The following is a 21,670-nucleotide window of genomic DNA, read 5'->3' as shown; positions in this document are numbered from 1 at the left end:
AATTTTTTTTTTTTCTATAGCTTAGATTCTTTCAGTGATTACAAAAAATAGGGTATTTTGCTCTTAAAAAAAAAAAGGTGCCAGCTCACTCATCATCAAAGGACTTCATTTGCTGATGTCAATAGGCAAAAGAAAATATGTGGTACTCCTAGGTGGGTTTTTTTGTTGTTGCTTTGGCTTTTGTTTGAATGTTGAACTTTAATGGTGGACCACATGCTGATGTATAACGCCATCAAAAGCAGTTCTTCTGAGCGTGTGAATTTGTTTTTCAGTCCTCTGCTGCAAAACCAGGGATCCTTTATTAGTTTTTGTGTTCTGGCAACATTCTTCTCACCTCAGTGCAGCCCTGACCTTTTCTAATTTACCTCCTGTCACTTTATCAGCTGTGTACTGGTCTATTTATTATAGACTGATGTTTGCATTTTCTGTTCCTCCTTCAACATAAAGTTATTTATAAAGGTATGATCTCTCTTTCTTTCCAAGCTTTCTTCTTGCCTCATCTGTCTTGCACCATCTCTAAGTGATATAGTATTGTTGAAGCTTTTTCGAGTATTTTTACAAAAGATCTGAGTGTTTCTTTTAAAAGCTGTCAGATCAGCGAACGTGTTTTTGACTCCACTATTAGGCCATCTGTTCTTGCTTTTTGTTCTGTTTGATTGATTTATTGGGCTTTCTCTTTGTATCCAGTAAAGGAATTAGATTGTGGCCAAAGGTAGTGAATTAACTCTTAGAAAAGGAGATTATATCTACAGTTTTTAAAACAATTTTAGATTTTTCTTTTCAAGGACAGCAAGAAGAAGATAATGACATAACAACTATTTCCTTTTTTAGGATCCGAATCTAAAAATGGTGAAGCAGACAGTTCAGATAAAGAAATGAAACATGGGCAAAAATCTCCCACTGGAAAACAAACAAGTCAGCACTTAAAACGATTAAAAAAGTCTGGTTTAGGTGAGTGTTCAATAGACTATGACATTTCACATTTTAAAGATTTATATCTTTTTGAATGAAATTATGGAAAACTCTCAGAACATTTTTTTTTAATGGTTAAACAAATTAAAAAAAAAAAATCTTTCCAATTTATCTAAACCAAAAGGGTGCTAAATAAAGACATGTAGTTACAATGGAATGACCTTAAGCATTAAGATTATTAAATATTGCTTAAATATTGCTAAACTTGTGAATGACATTATTGGATGAAACAAAAGTTAAAGATAAGACATTTAAAATGATACATGTGTTCAGTTAATTATCTGCCAAATCGTGATTCTATCTAATGTGCAATATTTTGTTCCTGCAACTGAATTTCACTTTATATAAGAATATACTGTATTGGAGGGGGGGAATGCAACTTTTATAAAGAGTTCATTGAGCCGAGAGTACGTTGCCATTGCTGCTGCAGTAAAGCTGCGTGGCCTTGCTTTTTATCTGTGCTGCCTGAAATATTCAGTAGTGCTTTTCTGAAAAATACTGTAAAATTGCTAAGAAGTGTGGGAGACACAGTCCATGGGTCTTACAAGTGAGCACCAGGGCTTCTTGTAAAGATTTCTTTCCTGATAACGTTTCATCAGGAACTCAACAGCCTCATTCAGGGAAACAGAAAGATTAGAATTAAAAATACGAAAATAAGCGTATCCTGGGTTGAACACTGTAATTCTCTACTGAATCTGCCTTGTTGGAAGTCTGGATCAAATGACTTCATTTATCTTTCTTAGTTATTTCACCTCTGAATAAGGGTAATGATAATGACCTGGGTCATTATAACATTTTGTAAAATGATAGAAACTGCAAATTTATTGACCTGAACTTTATTACTGGTTCTGCCACTTATTTTCTTGGCAGCTTAGGGTAGTTCTTATTTGCAGAGTTTTCCTATTTGTAAAATTCAAGCAAGATTTTGACTCATTTATTTTTATTTTTTAGTAAAGGTTTATTGATTGCCTACTATATACCAGAAATTTTGCTAACTCTTAGGAACATGCTTTCAATAAAAAGTCTTTGAATAGGATTTATATATATATTTATATATCTTCTGGGAAGCAGAATTTATTTTGGTTTTAATTGTTTAAATATAGGATAATTACTCCTTTTGCATTATTTTAAAGGATAAATAATTTTATAGTTTTTGTATAGCCTAAAACGTATGTGTGTGTTTGCGTATAACCACACTTACACTGATGTGTTGTTTTTTCTACTAGCCTTTTGAGTGCTGCAAAATAAGTTATTTAACATGAGTAGCTTCTGAAATAGAAAACTGTAATGGGAGAATGATATGTAAAGAATGTCCTAAAAAATGCCATGTTATGATACCCAAAGTGATTGAAAAGGCAGTGACCTTCAGTTAAGAATAGTCTGCTAACAACCTCAGTAAGTCAGTGTCATATCATAGGTTTAAGAAAATTCAAGGCCTGGGGCCTTGCTATTTAACTACTTAGCTAACTTCAAAAGACTGGATGTCAGTGACAGTGTGTGCTAGGTAATCAGGATCCTCTCAGGTACCCAGGTCTGCAGTCAGGACCTCTTATAATCTAATTGTTACCTAAATGTCCTGCATGCCAGTAAACATCTTACATGTTAAAAATTGTATGGTTAGAGTACGTTAGCTGACTTGTTAGCAAATTAAAAAGGCATTGGAGGAGATCACTGTGTTCTTTTTAACCTGCTTTCTTTTAGACTACAAAGTACTAGAAATAATGAAGCTACCCTATGAAGGAATGGAGAAGTAAAATCATATCTGCTGCCATACTTAATGCAATCGTCTAGGTATTTTGACAAAAATTACCTTCGTTAGTCCTTACTTCAATTACGTACAGTAGAATTATTTCCATTTTTTTTTAGCTGAAGAAACTGTGGCCTAGAGGGTTAAGGAGGTTTGCCCATAAATCAAAAAGCTAAGATACAAGCCAAGGCACAGCTAGCTCCAAAGTCTTAAACATTAATCTCGGATATGGTCTGACTGTCAACTCATCTGGCCTATATTGTAGACCTGTAGGCACCACTGAGGAGCAACATCGCCCTCTGTGACCTGAGCCTGTCACAGGTGTTAAAATGTAGGTACACTAGTTACACATAGAAGGAGAGTGAGCAACTCGAAGATTTCCTGGCTGATCCTGTAAAATGAAACAGATGGGAGGAAAAAGGTGGGATTTAAATTAAGTCAATTAAGGTAAAAATTTGTCAAAAATAAACTGAAGGTAATTACTGAGAAGGAACTGTGGCTGACTGACTAACCTAGCAAGCAGCTTAGTGGAATGGCTTATCGTATGCAAATGAAGTCAATAGTACTTATTAAGCCTCCAAAATATGCTCAGTGCTCTAGAATGAAAAGTGAAAAAATGTAAAATGAAAGAAAGAGCCTTAAATGGAACCATCTCCAGACAGTAACCCATGTCTCTTTTAGAAAGCAGTAGTTTTGGTGCTCTGTGACCTTAGAGATCTTACAGAGTAAAAGATTCTGTATGCTGGGAAGCGTTTGAGTCAGGATGGTATTTAGGACTCCACAAGACATATTTATGTACATTTTGCTCTCCCCTCTTTGCCATTAAGTTGTTCATTCCTTGGGAATAGTGACCTTCCTGTCCATCTTCGAGGTTCTCACCACACCCATTATGTGCCTCTAATTTAGTAGGTGCTAAATAAGTTTTTTTTAAATTGATTGATTTTAGAGAGAGAGGAATGGGGAGAGAGAGGGAGAGAAGCATCGATTTTGTTGTTCCACTTATTTATGCATTCATTGGTTGATTCTTGTATGTGTCCTGACCGGGGATCGAGCCCATAACCTTGGCGCATCAGAACAGCACCCTAACCAACTGAGCTACCCAACCAGAGCTGAATAATTTTTGAATGAATTACTTATAAGTAACTGAATGGGCCAGTACGTTTGTCCGGATGTATGAGGCATCCTGTCGGTGTCAGCATAGTAGACAGTTACTTAGACACCCTTGAATAAAAATGATCCTGTGCTCTTGGGGATAGGTCATTCTTTGTGAACCAATATATAGCTCTGGAACCAATGAAAAGAAGGAGCAACACCCAGCCCCCTTAGCCAGCCAGGTGGGGAGAGCTGGTTCTTTCTTGGTTTTCCCACCAGAGTTAGACATCTAATTCATACGGTTTCAGAAATGAGGTTTTAACCTTCTTTGCCATCTCTAGGTAGAGGTAACTGTATATAAGCCCTACCCTGTTGAAGCCATTCTAAGTTAAAACAGATGCTATGTCTTTTCTAACTTAAACTGGTAATTCTGAAACTCAGTTCAGTTAAAATCAACGTTGGGGTGTAAATCTGCATTTTCATCCTCACTGTGAGATTTCCCAAACATGAAGTACTTTTAATTGTCCCTTACGGGCTTCCTTTTGGCCTCTGGCAATTTTAATTTGTCAAATTGCAGGGTATTTACCCTATTAAAGGAACAGGTTTACCTGGGCCTTGGAACGTCATGTGTATAGCCCAGCACACAGTGGGCCCCGGTGTGTTCCCCTGAGGACCCTGCAGTAAAGGATGCACCACAGACGTCCTCAGGGCCCCCCAGATGCCAGCTTCCCTGGAGAGGGCAGGGGGCACGCAATTCAGAATACACACAGTGAGCTTCAGCGTCCCTCAGCCGTTCTCGTTCTGGCGGTGACCTTGAAGTTCTTGTGAGGAAGATACCACTCAGCCTAGGAACGCACGACTTTTGATATAGGTGCTTTGTTCTATTTTTGTTTTGTTTGTTTGTTCTTAACCAGAATTATTTATGAGAATTATGAGAATATTTCTTTGAGTAGCTCTGATTGAATAGACATGGTACATGGGCCAATTGAGTGCAGTTTAAAAAAATAACAGATCTATAGAATATTTCTCTATGGATGTTATAGTAAAAAAGCAAAACTTAGCCCTCTCCCATCTCTTAATCATGCACAGTAGAAAACATTACTCTATTATGCATGAGAACAAATGCCAACAGTGTCTACCAGAGCTCTTTTATGTCATATGTCTTGAAAATTATTATCACAGTAAATATTAGACTACCAAATAATCAGGCAGTCGAAACCACGTGCAGTGAGATGAAAGGTAGGTGACAGCTGAAAATGGGGTTTGAAGTACGTTTTTCTTACCTAATCAGTTGTTTTAATATCCTGCCTCCTTATCTTAGCAAAGGATGAAACTCATTTAAAACCTCCCCTAGGGAGTTTTCTGAGATAACCCTGGTACATTGTCATCTTACGGTCTTCAGGGCACTTAGAGGATGGATTGTAAGCATTTAAAAAAATGTTTAATGATATTCTTTCTTACCACTTGTGTTGTATTAATTTCTCACATTTTCCCCTAACTAAAATGTACATTGCTTAAATTAGGGGTCATTTACCTAGACCAGTTTTTAATTATAGTCCTTCCTACCTAATCACGCAGAGGAGTTTACAGAGTGCCTGCCAAACAACTCTAAGATCCTAATGGATGTCTCTGAGGGGTTTGTAATAAATGTCCTTGCTGAGCCCAACTTCTGGGATTCATTCCAATATATTTTATTTGGTTTAATCTTTTTGTAGTGACGGATTATAACATTACTGGTTTCATAAAAATGTTACATACTTTTAAAATAAATCAGTGCAGAAAAAGGAAAATAAAATTTGAAAAATAAGACTAAATCTATCATCCAAAATAATTTCTTCCAGTGTTTTATAAACATTATTTGACATCTCTTTATGTGTAAGTATAGCCACAGGTCATCATAGAAAAACTGTGTTATGCCATTTAAATCAAAAGTATTAAATTTAATTATGCTTAGGCTGAATAATAAAAAACAGAAGTAAAATAGAAAGTTGCTAAACATTGCCACAAGATATATTTATAGCTAAAAGTTCTCTCCAAAGATATTAAAAATAGGAAAAACCAAAATAGCATTGATTATCTTTTTAAAGTACTCATTTAACTTTAGAAAGTATATTGTAAAGGCTAGAGAAATAGACTTACAGCCCCTCCTACCTCCACGTTCCTGTTAGTTTTATTATTTTTCAAACATCAGGGTTGTTAACATTTATATTCTGTTTTGTAATCAGAATTCCCATAGTTCATTAACCCTGGTACTATATTTTTATGGATTCAGTGCTCCCTGGGAGACTTTGTACACAATTTTTTCATTTATGAAGGCTACATGGATTCATGTTGTAGATGGTTAGATTTTGACCTCAGTTAAATTTTTTCCCCCCTTAGACTTCACTCTTTGGAAGCCCGTTTTTCTCCTAGCTCTTTCAGAACCATTCCCTTCTCGTTCCTTTGATGCAATGAAGAACTCTCTTCATTTTGAACGCTTTCTGTGTTTTCCTCTCATCACAAAAGGCTCTGGCCTGCTCTGGTGTGTGCCCCTTCTCTCTGTGTGACTGGTATGTCTCTGTCTCTGTGTTTGTGCGTTTTACAGATAAATTGAGTGTGGGTTCCCTTCTGGGAAGTATGAGTGTTTCAGCCAGCAGTCTACCCAGTGATCAACAAGAGCACCAGACTCTGCAGCCTTCCTCAGCTTGGTGCTCATCCAACGCCCTGTGGTCAAAATAACAGAGAATTTCCCTGACCCTGATTCGACCCATTCCCATGATTTTTATCTTGGAATAGCCTAGTGTCTTCTCATATAGCATAGACTCTCACTGTGGCAGTTGGGCCACCATTGCTTCTCTTCCCTCCTTCTAACATCCTCAGCTGCTTTACACTCCCTAGTGTCCAGGAGTTAGACACTAAAATGACTGCATCTTTTTCTTCCTCTGATTACTGTAGGGAGATGAGATACCAGCTTTAACAAGATAAGACAATCAGATATAATTGGATTGTTCTTAAGCCAATTAAGAGTAAGTGCATGAGGATAATTAAAGAGGAATTAAACATTCTGCATGGCAGCAGATTTAGCAATAATTTCATCTGCTCTGTTTTTGTTCCAAAATTATGAAACATATTTTTGCTTAGAGGGACATCTTTGAAATAGATTTTCTTCTGGCGTTGCCGTAAATGACCATGTCCTCTCAGAATCTTTTTCTTCCTGTGATATTCTTGACGATTTTGAACCATACTAAAAAGTAACCAGCAGTGAATCGCTACTTCTCACATTGCTCATAACATGTATTTCAAAACTTTTTCAGTTTTCTCATTTCCCAATCCCCCCTCTCAATCAGAATTACTGTTGGTAAATGACCTCAGTTCCTTCATATGGAGAATATTTAGGCCTTACCAAAAAAAAAATTTCGACAAATTCCTTTCTTATGGTTTTCAGCATTTCCCTTTCTAGGTTTTACCTTTGCCTCTGATGAGAAAAGAAGCTTCTTCCTAATTCTCTCCCTGTGTTTTTTTGTGTGTGTTTTTTTTTTCAGTTGTGAAGTTCTTTAAACATACAGATGCTAATAAAGCAGACATCTACACATCCGTCTCCTTGACTCAACAAATATTAGGAGTTTGCTAGATTTGCTTTAGATTTTTAAGATAGATGCAACTTTTGTGCTTTTGTGTTTCTAAGTGAGATTGGCCAAGAAATTTTCTCTCTCATTCTATCTTTTATCCTCATTTTGGGATAAAGGTTATATTAACTTCACGAAATGAATTAATAAGCTGTCTTTCATTACCTGTTCACTGGAATATGTGTAACATGAAGTAATGGTGTATGGTAAAATTCACCTTTAGAGCTATTTCTAATAAGTGCTGTTTGTACATGTGGGCTGGGGGTGTGTGTGTGCCTATTTTTCCATTTTTAAATAGATTTTTACAAATTCAGGTTTTCTATATTTGAGTTAAATTTGAAAATTTATAAACTTACAGTTTATCTGTCTTCAAAGATATTGGCTAAAGTCATAGTATTATATTATGCTTTTTAAAATCTACTTTTAATTATAATTATACTTGCCTTGTAAATCTATATTATATCCCAAACTATGTGCCTACCTTTCATTCCTATTCATGTTCATTTATACCATCCCTCATTAGAGGTATGCCTATTTTATTAGTCTAATAAAAGAAAAATTATTTTTTCCTTTTTTTCAATTTCACGAATGCCTACCTCTAATATATAGTTTACCGTCAGAACCAGTTAAACTGCATTTTACAAATTTTGGCATTATCATTCAGAATGCAGATATTTTGTAATTTTTATTGCAAATTTTTCCTTTAACTTATGAAATATTTAGAAATGTGCAACTATGTAATGGGATGGGGGATTGGACAGTTGTCTGATGTATCATAGTATTGCTTTTTTTGTTGTTTTGAAGGTCTGCCTAGTGTTTCTTCCCTTATCTCCTCATTTATCAATTGTATGTCATTTTCATTTTAAGTATATTACTTGTAAGGATCATATAATTGGATCGTATTACTTTTTTAATCTAATACAGAAATTTCTTTATATTTGTTTTGTGTTGGACTTAAGTTTTAAAAGTTCATCCTTCTTTTATACCTTCCATTCGATTGACTAAGTTTTCCTTCCATGCATTTATTTTGAAGTTATGAGTCTACCTCCTCCCCCTAGAGAGTTTTAACAAAGTAAAGAACTAGTTTGTATCTCTCCTGTTTTCCCCAAATGCCAGGGTTTTATAGTATTCTCATTTCAATCACACCTTCCCATCTTGCATGCAATTACTGGCTACTATTTTATTTCCACTTGTTTTAACTTTCATTAGTTATTAGTATTATTTTTCACTGTGAAGTTTATTTGGAGTTACTTGTGTCTATTAGTCTTTAAGTTTACCATTGCTTTCGCTACCTACTCATCCCTGCTTCCATTTAACTTCTTTATTTGTTAAGAACATTTACTTGTTATTTCAGCAAGATTCTCTAAGGGATAGAGCTTCCATTTTGGATACTGAAAGTGTTCTTGTATCATTGCCATTTTGAGAGACTGTTTTTAATGAAATTCTAGATTGACACTTCTTTTCTCTTGGCCTTTGAAAATACTCCACTGTCATCTCTTACCTATTGAGGATAAGGTGTCTGTGTCTTATTGTCATCCTTTGGAGGTAATCTATTTTTGTTCAAAACTGTCCTAAGATATTCTTCTTATTTTTGATGTTTTGTGATTTCAACACATCAAATGAGTATTTGTCCTTCTTCAGATTTAGTCTTGCTTTGATGACTTGTCATTTTTTCAATTCTTAAGATTTCAACCATTAGATCTTCAAATAGTGCCTCTCTGCCACCTGCTGTGTTTTTTCATTCGGAAACCCCTACAGATGTGCATTCAAGCTGCTTTTTCTGTTCCCTGTATTTCGTTTTCTATCCTGTTTTTTCACTTACCATTTTCTGTGCTGTATTCTAGATTTTGTCATCAACTCTCTATTTTATTTAATATGTTTTTCCTTTGCCGTGTGCATTGAATATTTAAAAAAATTTTTAAACACTAATTTTGTTGGACAGTCTATATGGTCCTATTTCAAGTTTGCCTATTTTTTAAAATCGTAGTGTCCTGTTTTTCATAATAGTTTTTATTCTTTCTTTTGTCTCTAATTATTTAAAACAAAGGCCAGAAATTTTTCTGTCAGAAGACAGAGAGGTAATACTGTAGGTTTTGCAGGTCATGTGATTTCTTTCACAGCTATTCAACTCTGAATGGTAGTGCTAATAACATAATTTATTGAGCCCTGATTGAATACATACTCTATTAAAAACACATTCAAATGGTTGTCTTAACTCAAGTAACAAAGAGTGGAAATTCTTCTCTTTGATGCATCAGCTGACTATCCCTTATGGTAGATTTTTTTCTTGTGTCATAATTTCGAGTTGTGAACTCTGCATATAGCCCTCTGTTGGAGGTCAGTGTGCCTTGAGTTGTAGAACTATCCTTCAAAGCATACTGGCATTGCAGACCTTGCAGCTAATATTTTATGAAGGTTTGCTTTTTAAATCATTACTCTCAAACTACCTCGAATTAGAGTCTTCTGAAATAATCCAGTGCATGGTGCTTCACCTGACACATGGGGAGCACACAGGTATCAGAGCTCCCAGTAACTCTAGTAAAACTAACAGCACTGTTATTATTCATTCTATGCATTATAGAATCTACAAATACTGTAACTGTTTCCATTTATGCTCCCAAAGTTTTTTAAAATTCTGGTTACTTGGAAGAACATAATTAAAGTACTTCTTTATCTAGAACTGGTGCTACTTTGGTATTGAGTGAAGTATACATTATGAAAACTAAAGACAACTAAGGCAAGAGAGAAACACAAAGAAGCTTTGGAGAATTCCTTCTGAAGTACCATTTTTAAAAGGGATAGAATTAAATATATTCATGAATATATATGTGTATATATATATATGTTCAGTATACACATATATTTATGTGTACACGTGCATGGTTTTCCAGTCTATAATAAATTCGTGCCTCTTGCTCTTTGTCACAGGACACTTGAAATGGACCAAAGCTGAGGACATTGACATAGAAACCCCAGGATCTATTCTTGTCAACACTAATTTGAGGGCATTAATAAATAAACATACGTTTGCATCCTTACCTCAGCATTTTCAACAATACCTCCTGCTTTTGCTCCCAGAGGTGGATAGGCAGGTAAGTAGAAGTTTAGACATTTGATATTAGTCACCAGTTATATTATTATGACGTGGCAAGTGTATTATCGAAGATGACTGATAAGTGGATGGACTGTTTTGTAATAATATAGTATATTTATGCAATTTATGTACTTATTGCTAGCATTGGTGTATTTGTTGAGCCTGCCAAAACAAAACCAATTTTTATTATCAGCAGTGAGCCAGTTCAAAATTGAAAATACAGCACATTGCTGTAGAGTGAAAACAATAGACCTACCCACAATGGGAAGGAAAAACTGAGAAATCAAACATTCCATTATCAAATAAATCTTCGAAGTAGCTGCTCCCTTGCCTGGAGGGAATATTGCAGTGCAGCAATAAAAAGCCAGGGTTTCTAAGAAATTATGTAAATGTTTTTATTCTCAACTCTTTCCAAAAAGCATTTAAAATTTATGTTTGCAGTTACATCCTGAGAGTCTATCATCATGAATACGATTGCCTATAAATAATCACCTTGTATCCTTTTTTTTAGTATAACTGGAAATGCTTTAAGTGTATTTTTGTATTTTTGAAAAGCCTCTAAAATAAGGAAATACAGATATAGACCCACAATAGCAGGCATCAATCATCTTCTAAAGCTGTTTCCTTAGGAAAGGAAAAAAAAATCACATAAACTTTATTAAGTTTCACAAAAATTATTAAATGGCAAATAGGAAACATTTCCTTGTGATTCTTATTTCAATAAATTTTGACACTATATAGTCTCCAGTTGATGGGCATAGTGTGTGTAAGTTTATGAATTTGTATGAATTCACAGAATGAATTTACATCTCAAAATGATAGGTACGTCCATAAATTGAAATGGGAAAGATTGATTCAATGTTTCCACATTACTTAGAATAATTTTTTTAGCTTTTTATTTGATTCTATTTCTACTAACTTACCTCCTTTCATATATACTTAAAATTTGTTGAGCTATATAGTTTTCTATCATTCTTTGGTGGAGATTATTGTTCATATTTGGAAAAGTATTATTTTCATTTTGCATACATTTTTGTTTGGAAGTTTGCCTTCATTCTATAAAAAATGTTTACTATTTACTATGAATATGATGTTTTAGGTGCTTTGGAATAATGGAAAGACAGTGACTGTTAAATGTTTATGAAATTAATGATTACATACACTGTAGTTGGATCTATATTTATAAAAATCACAACATGGTGTAGAAATAGGTGAGCCTAAGGGGGAAAAGCAGAAAGGATATTGAGTTTTCATATGCAAAAGGGAAGAATCAGAGACAAATTTAAGATTGTGTCTTGAAATTTGAAAAAAAATTAAGATTGGGCAGAATTGGGAAAAAAATGATGGAAATATAACAAGGGCTTGTTCAAAGATACAAAATTGAGAGCTCATTTTGTGGGAATCCGGGTTTTAGGTAGAATGGTGCAAATGAATCTGGGGAGACAAATTAGAAGCTGATTTTGGAAGATTCTTGCCTATGAAGCTAAAAGGTCCTGAACAGTGTTCTCCCTGTGTTTGCAGTGCGAAGCAATTGAGGGCTTTTGAGCAGAGCTATAATATATAATACTGTTGCTCTTTAAGAAAATTATTCAAGCGGTACTAAAAAGGAGTGTTAGAGATGGGAAGCATGAAACTAGGAAGAGTAGTTAGAAAGCAATTTTGGTTTTCCCAAAAGGCAAAATGAGGGCTTGAATTGGGAAAATAGCATTGAAATTAAAGAGGGGGATGTCATTATCTTCATCAGCATCATCCAGTGGAAGCAGTTTTACAAGCTGTCAAGTAACTGTTGAAGTAAGATATAGGGAGAAGCTACTGAGGACTCTTGGATTCCAAGCTTGTATGCTTGAGATTGAGTTCAGGAATTAAGGAGCACTTTTACTTATTTTTTTATGGTGTTGGGGACTGATTTTTTAGTCACACACTATTTCCTCCACTTCAACATTGTGTGGTTTATCGCATTTGCTATTCTGTCTCCAGCTCCTCGAATAAGATTTGGCATGTACAGGATATTCAGTACATCTTTTTGGAATGAAGAAATGACAGGTTGTCCTCGGTTTAGCCAAATAGTTCAGTAACCCAGAAGGCCAGTCTAAGCCCAATATTTTATTCAACCTGTAGCAGTTTCTGTTACTCAGCTTTTTCTAGTCAACTGTGAGAAATGTAAATGATGCACAATACCTGTCCACAGATAACAGGTCAACAGGGAAATATTTTTCAAGAAATATTTATTGAGCATGTATTATGTGCTACATACACTTTGCTAAACATAGAGGATACAAGAATGAATCTTCTAGAGGAATTACAGACTGAGGAGAAAGACAACCTCCTGCTACAATACTGTACAATACAGTGGTGCCTCGGTTTTGTAATGTGATCCATTCTGGAGACTGTCTGAGTTCTGAAATGTTGGAAAAATGAGGGATCCACAGCCGACAGCTGGGCCTCAGAACTTGCCCTTAGTGAAAGCCTTGTAGCATGTTCGACTTCCTAGGCGGGTTCAAAAAATGAAGCATTTTTTTATGGGTTTGCCGTGTTTATAACCTGAAATATTCGTCAACGAAGACTTTCGAAAACCGAGGCGTCACTGTAAACACTTTGCTCAGTACTAGGAAAGAAGTCTAAAAACTCTATGGATCTACACTAAATTTAGGATAAGACTGGACAAAGTAATATAAATGTCAAAATGGAAGAATAAAGAACACCCTCTGAGCACACAGAGGATGAAGAACTTTAGCCTGAAAGTAGTATTGGGGAAGATTTCATGGTGGGAGGGATACTTGAACCTTGGACTAATAGGTGTTTCATACGTAGAATCGAGGGACATTGAATTGTACAGAGGGAGAGCATGTTGCACAGAGACTTGATGTCTGTGTGTACCAGAAGGTTCAGAAGTCACCAGAAGGTTCAGAAGTTCAGTATGACGAGGCCAGGGGAAGAGATGGGATACTGAGCTGAAGGGTAGTGTGGTTGACAACCTTGATGACCTGACTTCAGACTAAGCTCTTTCAACTTTTTCTGAAAGGAATGGGTACCATAAGAGATTTTTCAAATGAGAAACGGCAGGCATGGGTTAATTTATACAATATTTTAGTGCCTGGACAGAGAGGAGGGGAAGAAGATCCAAAGGACAAACAAAATACAGTCTTTATTTTCTCTTAAGAGCCAATAGCCCTGTGAATAATGGGTTGGACAGGCAGAAAGTTAAGACATGGGGAGACTGGTTAAGAGATGATTATAGTGGTTGAGCTCTGAGATAAGGGCCTGACCCTGGGCTTTGGACTTGGAAGTGAAAAGAAAGGTCTTAATTCCAGCATATTTTCAACCCAGATGAGTAGGGAAAAATGACAGATTGCCCGAGAGATGGGTTGTAAAAGGACTAGAAGGCAACTGGAGATTTTATCTAGGGTGACTTGGGAAGACAGAAAGGCTCTGTGGTCCTATCAACATTTGATTCCAAGAAATTTAGAACTCTTTCTCTCTGTCTCACTGTGAGCTCAACTGCTGATGTGAATCATTACATAGATTTATTTAGCCAGTGGAAGGTACTCTAATTATGTGAAATACCTAAGGATTTCACTTGCATGAAAGCTGTCTTCACATAGTTTTTAAAAATTTGAAATTCCCAGCTTTCTTGTTTCCTTCCTTTGATTATCCCATGTTTCTGCCTGATTTCTCCCCTGAAGCAGCCTTACAGGGCCTCCCACTCTGGACCATATGAAGCCAGGGTTCATTGCATTATTACAGCCTCAAAATACAAGAAGCTAGGTTTCCCATTTATCTTGTCAGTGCCAACTATCATTAAACTAGTCTATCTGGTATTTTTTTCCTTATATTCGTACCTCTCTTTCTTTTTTAGAAGGTATTTTTCTCTTAGATTACATTTTTTATTTACTCCTCCTTGTTTTATAACATTGTCATATCTAGTTTTATACTTAATTTTACTCTCCACACATTATGCTGCAAAGTAACAGAAAATAGAAACTCAAACTGATTTAAATATAAAGGGGATTTGTTAGCTCAGGTAATTAGAAGAGAGAGGTTAGCGTGGGCTTCTGGTTGTTGACCCTGGTTTCAGTTATTATTAAGGACCCATTTAATTATTACTTAGTGAATTAATTTTAAAATCTCCCTGGCTGATGGCACTGTTCTAAACCTGAATCCCTTTGTAGTAGGATGGCTACCTGGATCAAAAAATGGCTACTTGCCTCTTGGTGCATATTCATGTAGAAAATACTTCTGTTTCAGGATTTCAAAGAAAAGACCTAAGAGTCACACTAAGGGCACTACTCAGACCACATGACCACTTCTTAAACAGTGGTGCTGGCCAAGGAAATGGACTGTGCAGATTGGTTTAAAGAAACCAGGCCTGCTCTTGAACCTGAGAAGTAAAATGGTGCACTGTGGTAGAGGTCAGATATACTTCGGAAATCTGGCTTTTAGGAACTTCTATTAGAAGGATATGTAATGGGAGTGGGATGGGGAGATGCTTGGTAGTCAATTAACAGTGCCCAGCGTAGGGGCGGGGTAGGTGTTGAGTTGAGTTTTAACATACTGGGTGGAAATGCTTATACTATATGAAATACCCAGAAATGATTATGTATTCAGGTTTTGGGACTAGATAAAATGGAGTAAGTGATAAAATCTACATAGATACTCATGTCAGCTATGGAATTTGAGGAGACTGAGTGTTGTAGTCATCCCAGAGGAATACATACATGTGAGAGAGTGTAGTTAAGAAGGAGTATGGCAAAGAGCCAGGGAATAGATAGAAAATACAAGTCCACGAGGAATCGTCATTGTGGAGATCACATGCAGGCAGCAGTGGCAAATGGACATTAGGAGGTCACTGAGGAGTAGGATGAGTGTCTGTCCTTTGTCCCTCTAGACCCACCCCTCATCTTTCTTCACTCTGCTTAGCTCTGGGAGGCTAATTCATATATGGACTACTGCACCAGGGGGACCTATGCCTCCTGTTTGTGTGTGTGTGTGTGTTTAAGTTTTGAAATAATCATAAACTTTTAGAAAATTTAAAGATACATAAAGAATAAATTTCCAGCTTGATGATCCATCCTGTCCCCCTCCCAATGTATTATGACTTTAAGGTTGTATTTTCTACAAACAAGGATACTCTCTTACATATACACAATCCAAGCAATCAAGATCAGAAAATGCATAGTGATCATTATTACCAAGGGATTCTTACACTCTATTTAAGCTTAGCCAGTTGTCCCAGTAGTGTCACTTTTAGCAACAAGATCCAGCTCAGAATCTGTCATTGCATTTAGTTGTCATTTCTTTTTATCACCTTCATTCCAGAACAGTTTTTCAGATGTCTCTAGACTTTCATGCTTTTGACACTTTCGGAGTGTGTGTGATGTTTCCTTGTGATTAAATTCAGATTAAGTATTTTGGGGAGGAATATGATAAATGATGTTGTATTCTTCTCTTTGTAACTATTAGGGGGCACACAATTTTGATTTGTCTCAATACTGATGATGGTCACTTGATCACTTGATTAAAATATATCTGCCCAGCTCCTCTGGTGTAAAGTTACTTCTTCCCTGTGGTAATTAAATCATATTTTATGAGCCATTTCTTTAAAGCTGCATAAATAGCCCTAGCCGGTTTTGCTCAGTGGTTAGAGCATTGCCCACAGACTGAAGCGTCCTGGGTTTGATTCCAACCAAGGTCACATACCTCGGTTGCAGGCTTGATCCCCGGCGCTGTTCCCCGGCCCAGGTTGGGGTGAGTGCTGGAGGCAACCAATCTATCCAATCTATGCCCAGGTTGGGGTGAGTGCTGGAGGCAACCAATCTATGTGTCTCTCTCACATTGATGTTTCTCTCTCTCTCCCTTCCACACTCTCTGAAAAGCAATCAAAAAAATATCCTTGGGTGAGAAATAAAAAAAACCAAAAAAACTGCATAAATATACTGCTCTTTTTTAGACTTTCCATTTATTCATTTATTTATACTCGTATGGTTTCACTGTTTCTTATTTTCTCGATAGATTATGCTTGACTGTCCCACATTTGGTCACTAGGAGCTGTTCAAGTGGTTTTTATGTCTTTTGACATTATTCTTTGAGTACTTTATTACTTTGAAGCACATCGATTGTTCCAATTTTATCTCATATTTTCTTTGCCCCAGCCCTAGAAGGTGCCCTTTGTCCAAGGAGCCATGGTTCCCTTTAGTAGAGGATGGTATTTAGAAATCAAGATTTTGCAAAACGTGTGCTCTTTGCCTTTAGGGTGTTGCTGCTCCTCAATCTAGGACAGAGCAATGAAATACATGAAAATATTTCTAAGACAGAGCTAGCACATATGAAAAGAATATGAATACATAGAACACGTGCATGTACATGTATGGTGCATGAACACCTTATTACCTCTGTGTCTTAAAGATAAGGAATACCTTATAGAAAAAAAAGAGAGTGAGCCTAGTCACAGTAGATAAACAAAACTCAATTTATATCTGTTTATTTATACATGCACCTTTATAGCTTATAAATCATGAATTCACACTAAAACCTCTAATCTTAATCTAATATCCATTGTTCACTCCAGTTCTCTCCCTCTCCACAGCTGCCTTATACTGACAGTGAGAAACCCTTAATATATCTAAATATTTGATTAATCCCCTTATAGGAAGCCAGTCTTCCATCTTGGTCACCATACCTCCCCTGTGTGGATGGTCTCTTTACTGCATCAGGCCCTGACTCCATGATAGGCCACCTGCCCCCCTCACCCCCCCAAATTGGTCAGCTTCCCATTCCTGCTTGACTTCTGACATTCCCATCAGGCCACTCCTTGTGCAGGCGCCATCCTCACCATACTCTGTTTCTACAACTATTTCCAGTCCTCCCTCCATGTGGACACCTCCCTCACCCCGCTAGGTCCTGCGATCATACTCTGGGCCATCAGGGGCCCCCTCTCCCTCCTCTGTAGCATGGAGGCCTACATTGCTTTAAGCTTAAGGCCTGAATTGTTCATGAGGGGAAAGAGAAAGCCCTCTGGATTCTAACTGGGTTCAGCTTTTGGGGAGCCCCAACAGAAGGTTGAGTGGAGGAGGAAGAGTGGGATTGAGCACCTCACTTGCCCTGTGTGGTCAACACAGGCTGCATCCATTGACCAGCTCCCATCAGAGGGTCCTGTCCATACAGCCCTCTCTAAGTTTAGTTAAGCCCTTTCTCCCTCGCCTTTCAGGTCAAATACTACCCCTCATTATCAGCTCTAATTTACTGCACTATCCTCTGTGGTTGTGCTGCACACTGACAGTGACTTTATAAATAGTCACGTTAATTTACTCTCCTCAAATAATCCTAACTTGAAGGAGCCTTCTCTGCCTGCTAGGACTCCCGACTAATAGATCTTTTTTTTTTTTTTTTTTTAAATATATCTTTATTGATTTCAGAGAAAGGAAAGGAAAGGAGAGAGAGATAGAAACATCCATGATGAGAGAGTCATTGATCAAGCCCGCAACCCGGCATGTGCCTCGACCGGGAATCGAACCCCGATCGCCTGGATCCCAGGTTGATGCTCAACCGCTGAGCCACGCCCGGCGGGCCCGACTAATAGATCTTTTGAGGAAGTCACAGTTTCTACCCTGAGGGAGGTAATGATTCTAGAGGAGGTAGAGATGTAAAAACCTGTAGTTACAGAACATGCCCTGTGATAGAACATGCATTGTTTTATAGCAACATACAGGAGACAGTTACGTTGTCTGTGGGAGTTAGGGAAGGCTTCAAAGAGAAGGTGTCATATGAATTGGGTCTGGGAAGATGGAGGAAGTTTGCCAGCTTAAGAAGCATAATGGGATATCCTGGCATAGGAAACTGTGTGCTACTAATAACATTGCTTACTTCCCGTTACTGCTACATAGATTATCACTAATCCTTATAATAACTTTCTGAAGGGTCTGTATTATTAAACCAATTTTATATATGTGGAAACCGAGGGCCAGGCAGAAAACTAGGACTTACCCAACTTCTTCCAAGTAAAAACGTGGGAGCCAGAATTTGAACACAGATTTTCTGACTGCAAGTCATGCTCTTTCCCCTACATGATGTTCCCTGTTCCCAGGACACAAGCAGAGAAGTATATGTCTGTCAACACAGAGTTGAGATGGTGGGATATAGGGTAAGTTGAGGCTAGAAAGGCAGGTTGGAGCAAGCCTTTAAAAAGGGCCTCATAGGCCACCAAGCCATACAGAATATACTGAAAGTTGACATTTAAAGCATGACATTCTCAGATCTGTATTTTAGAAAAGGGGCTCTATTGGAGGAATGAAGCATGAAGCAGGGGAGGGAGATCGCCCACTTTCCTTCCTCCTTGCTGCGGTTCAGCCACACTATCTTCCTTCCTGTCCCTCAAACCTAATTCTCTTTTAGCCTCTGTGCTTACTATCAGCTCTGCCAGAAATGCTTTTCCAGTATCTTTTGACAAGGCCAGGTCTTTCTCATCCTCTAAATTACTCTCAATCACATCTCTTCCCAAAGGCTCCGGTTGCCTCCCCTCGCATCTAACATACCTTCTTTAGTTGTTTTCTGTTTTATTTCTCTGTGTATTTCCTTCCCTGTACTTATCATGAATTCATTTGTTTTTCCTCATGAGAATAGAAGCCCAAGGACAGTGGCTTTGTCTTTTCTGTTTTGTTCTGGCATGTAGTAAATGCTCAGGAAACGTTTTATGAATGAATGAATGAATGAATGAATGAATGAATGAATATAGGCTGGGAAACCACTTATATGGCTAGTTTAATATGTTTGAGAAACATAAGAATTTTAACCAAAACCATTATAGATTGAAAAAGAAAGACCTAATTTATGAGACATTGTATTAGTTCGTTAAGTCTGCCGTAACAAAAGACAGACTAGGTGGCCCCAAAACAGAAGTTTATTTTCTCCCTGCTCTGGGGGCTGCAAGCCCAAGGTCAGAGTGCCGGCAGGCGTGGGTTCGCCTGAGGCCCCTCTCCCTTATCTCACTGGGCCCTCACTTGGCCTTTTCTTTGCGCAGCCGCATCCCTGGTATCCCTTCCCCTTTTCCTAAAGACGCCAGGCACTTGGCTCAGGGCCTCATCCATGTGACCTCACTTCTGCTTACTTGCCTCTGGAAGGGCCCTGTCTCCAGACACCTGGAGAGTGATGGTTTAAACGCACGATTTGCGGAGGACACTGTTCAGTCCAGTGCAGACATTTCAGAAATAAAATCATCGAGACTCGGTGACGGGGTTTGCGGGAGAAGCAGGAACTGGATACACATTTTTAGGAAGTGAGCGTTTGTTGCTCATTTGGGAATAGCGAAAGATGGGTCCTTTTTTAAAGTTCGGGTAGACTTAAACATGTTTTTGTCCTTAAAAACTGAGGCAGCTGCTGGGAGAAATTAAAGATGAAAGAGAGAGGACTTGACTTATTTTCCTAAGTTTAAAAGCTGGTTAAAGGTGGGGAAAAGTGCTAGTTTCTGAGATCAGAGAGAAGAGAATCGGGAAGGCAGGAGAGAAGAAATCACTAAATGTGACGGTGCAGTGGGGGTGAGGGGTTCTCAGCTGGGGGGTGGCGAATCTGATCAGAGACTGGAGGACTGGGCGTTTCAGGAGAGTAGAAAGGCCTTGGGAAACAGCTCAGTGGATTCATCCTGCGGGAAAAGTTGTTGCTGAACCGTGTTGAGACCTCATTTCAGGTTCAGTGAGAGAGGACACAGTTGGCCTACTTCTGTGTTTTTTGCCGCAGCAATGCTAAATATTTGTGCATTTAGCTTGGTAATAGATGTGGCAGAAGTTGTTGGGTTTTGCAAAGGTTGGAGGTCTGCAGAGCCTCAATGGAAGGAGTAAGGTATTTTTAGAGGACTTGTGAAATGCTTGTAGAAGTGGTAGATTATGGGGTTCAGGTTGGATAAGAAAAGTAAGGTCAGAGGGGCTGGAATGAGTGGAGTTCTCAGGGAGAGGAAAATGTGTGCTTAAAGGAAGAAATACATGTTGTTGAATGGTGTTATAGAGCCTCATAATATGATGAGGTTTAGGTGAACATGTGGGTCAGGTCCTCTCCTTGGCTACAGTATTTAGGTTTAGAGATCAAAAACAAAGAAACCAAGGGGTCTGAGCAGCATTGGTCGTTGTTCGTGAGCAAGTGGAATTGCAGCTAGTTCCTCATTCAGTCCCCACGCAGGGAATATTGGTTTAATAAATTCAGTGCTTGGGTTTGTAGCTATACATGTCTTTGTGCTCAGCTCTCTGCAAGATATGCTTGGAGAATTTTTAGAACCCCCTTGATAACACATAGCAAATCCTTCTTTCTCTAAGAATTTGTACTTTATAAACTGCCTACATAGAACAACTTTGTGACCTTTTTAAAATATCTGACAGCTGGTGGAATAAATTTCAACTAAAGTGGAGTCATATTTAGGTTTTTATTACACTTTCAAATTGAACATCACTGATGAATAGGTTGTTGTCATTTCTGTCATCTGTGTCGTTCCTAAGTGATGTTCGTTCCTGCCTCCATTTGGTGATATCGGGGCTATCAGGGCTGTTTCTCCAAATACTTACAAGGCCATTCCCCAACTGCTTCTAAGTAAATTATGCCTATTATTTTTTGTCCAAATGGTAATTGCAGCATTTCAATCCATTCTTACTGATCTCCCAATTTTGTTCCACATTTATATCTGCGTTGCTGTGGTCTGTCAAATGATTAGCCCCTGAAGGATATGTATATGTAGGCTCTTTAAAATCCTATCTAGTTTTGCGCTCTTCAGGTTTTTGCACTCACTGGCAATAATGCACATAATTTTAACTGTGAATGTCATTAAACTAAAATGGAACATTTATACAGTCCCTTTTGCAGAGAATTTTGGGCTAGGAAAATGAATGTGTGTGTCAGACATTTTACAGCACATGAGGATGTGATTTATTGATATCTGATGGCTCTGCTGGCATCAGTGTATATATTTAAAGAAGTCACGCAGCCTTTATAAATGCAAATGGGAAAAGGCTTTCCATCTTTTTCCTCGATGGAAATAGCTCATACATTTGCAATAATTCAGACTCTTCTTAGAGATTGCTCTATGTACTGTATATATTGATTTAAAAATTATACAGTTATTTTACTCTACAAATAGCGTATATAATGAAATGTCAATTTACCTAACAGATTATGAAAATGTAAAGG

The 21,670-nt window shown here is 37.6% G+C and overlaps 1 protein-coding gene across 5 annotated transcripts in view; it reads left to right on the top strand.

The window, feature by feature from the left end:
- The window catches only part of ASXL3 (ASXL transcriptional regulator 3), a 160,574-nt gene that overhangs the window by 91,149 nt on the left and 47,755 nt on the right, over nucleotides 1-21,670 (top strand). For 3 of the 5 annotated variants that reach the window (XM_081150242.1, XM_081150238.1, XM_081150240.1), the window contains 2 exons: nucleotides 832-951; nucleotides 10,345-10,508. In XM_081150242.1, the coding sequence (XP_081006368.1) occupies nucleotides 832-951; nucleotides 10,345-10,508 (284 nt within the window). Of the gene's footprint in view, nucleotides 1-831; nucleotides 952-10,344; nucleotides 10,509-21,670 lie in introns of those variants that run through there. The other 2 variants (XM_081150239.1, XM_081150241.1) reach the window with 2 other exon arrangements.

Source organism: Miniopterus schreibersii, assembly GCF_964146895.1.
Source record: "Miniopterus schreibersii genome assembly, chromosome: 10".
Taxonomy (NCBI): domain Eukaryota; kingdom Metazoa; phylum Chordata; class Mammalia; order Chiroptera; family Miniopteridae; genus Miniopterus; species Miniopterus schreibersii.
This window is presented reverse-complemented; position numbering and strand designations above follow the sequence as displayed.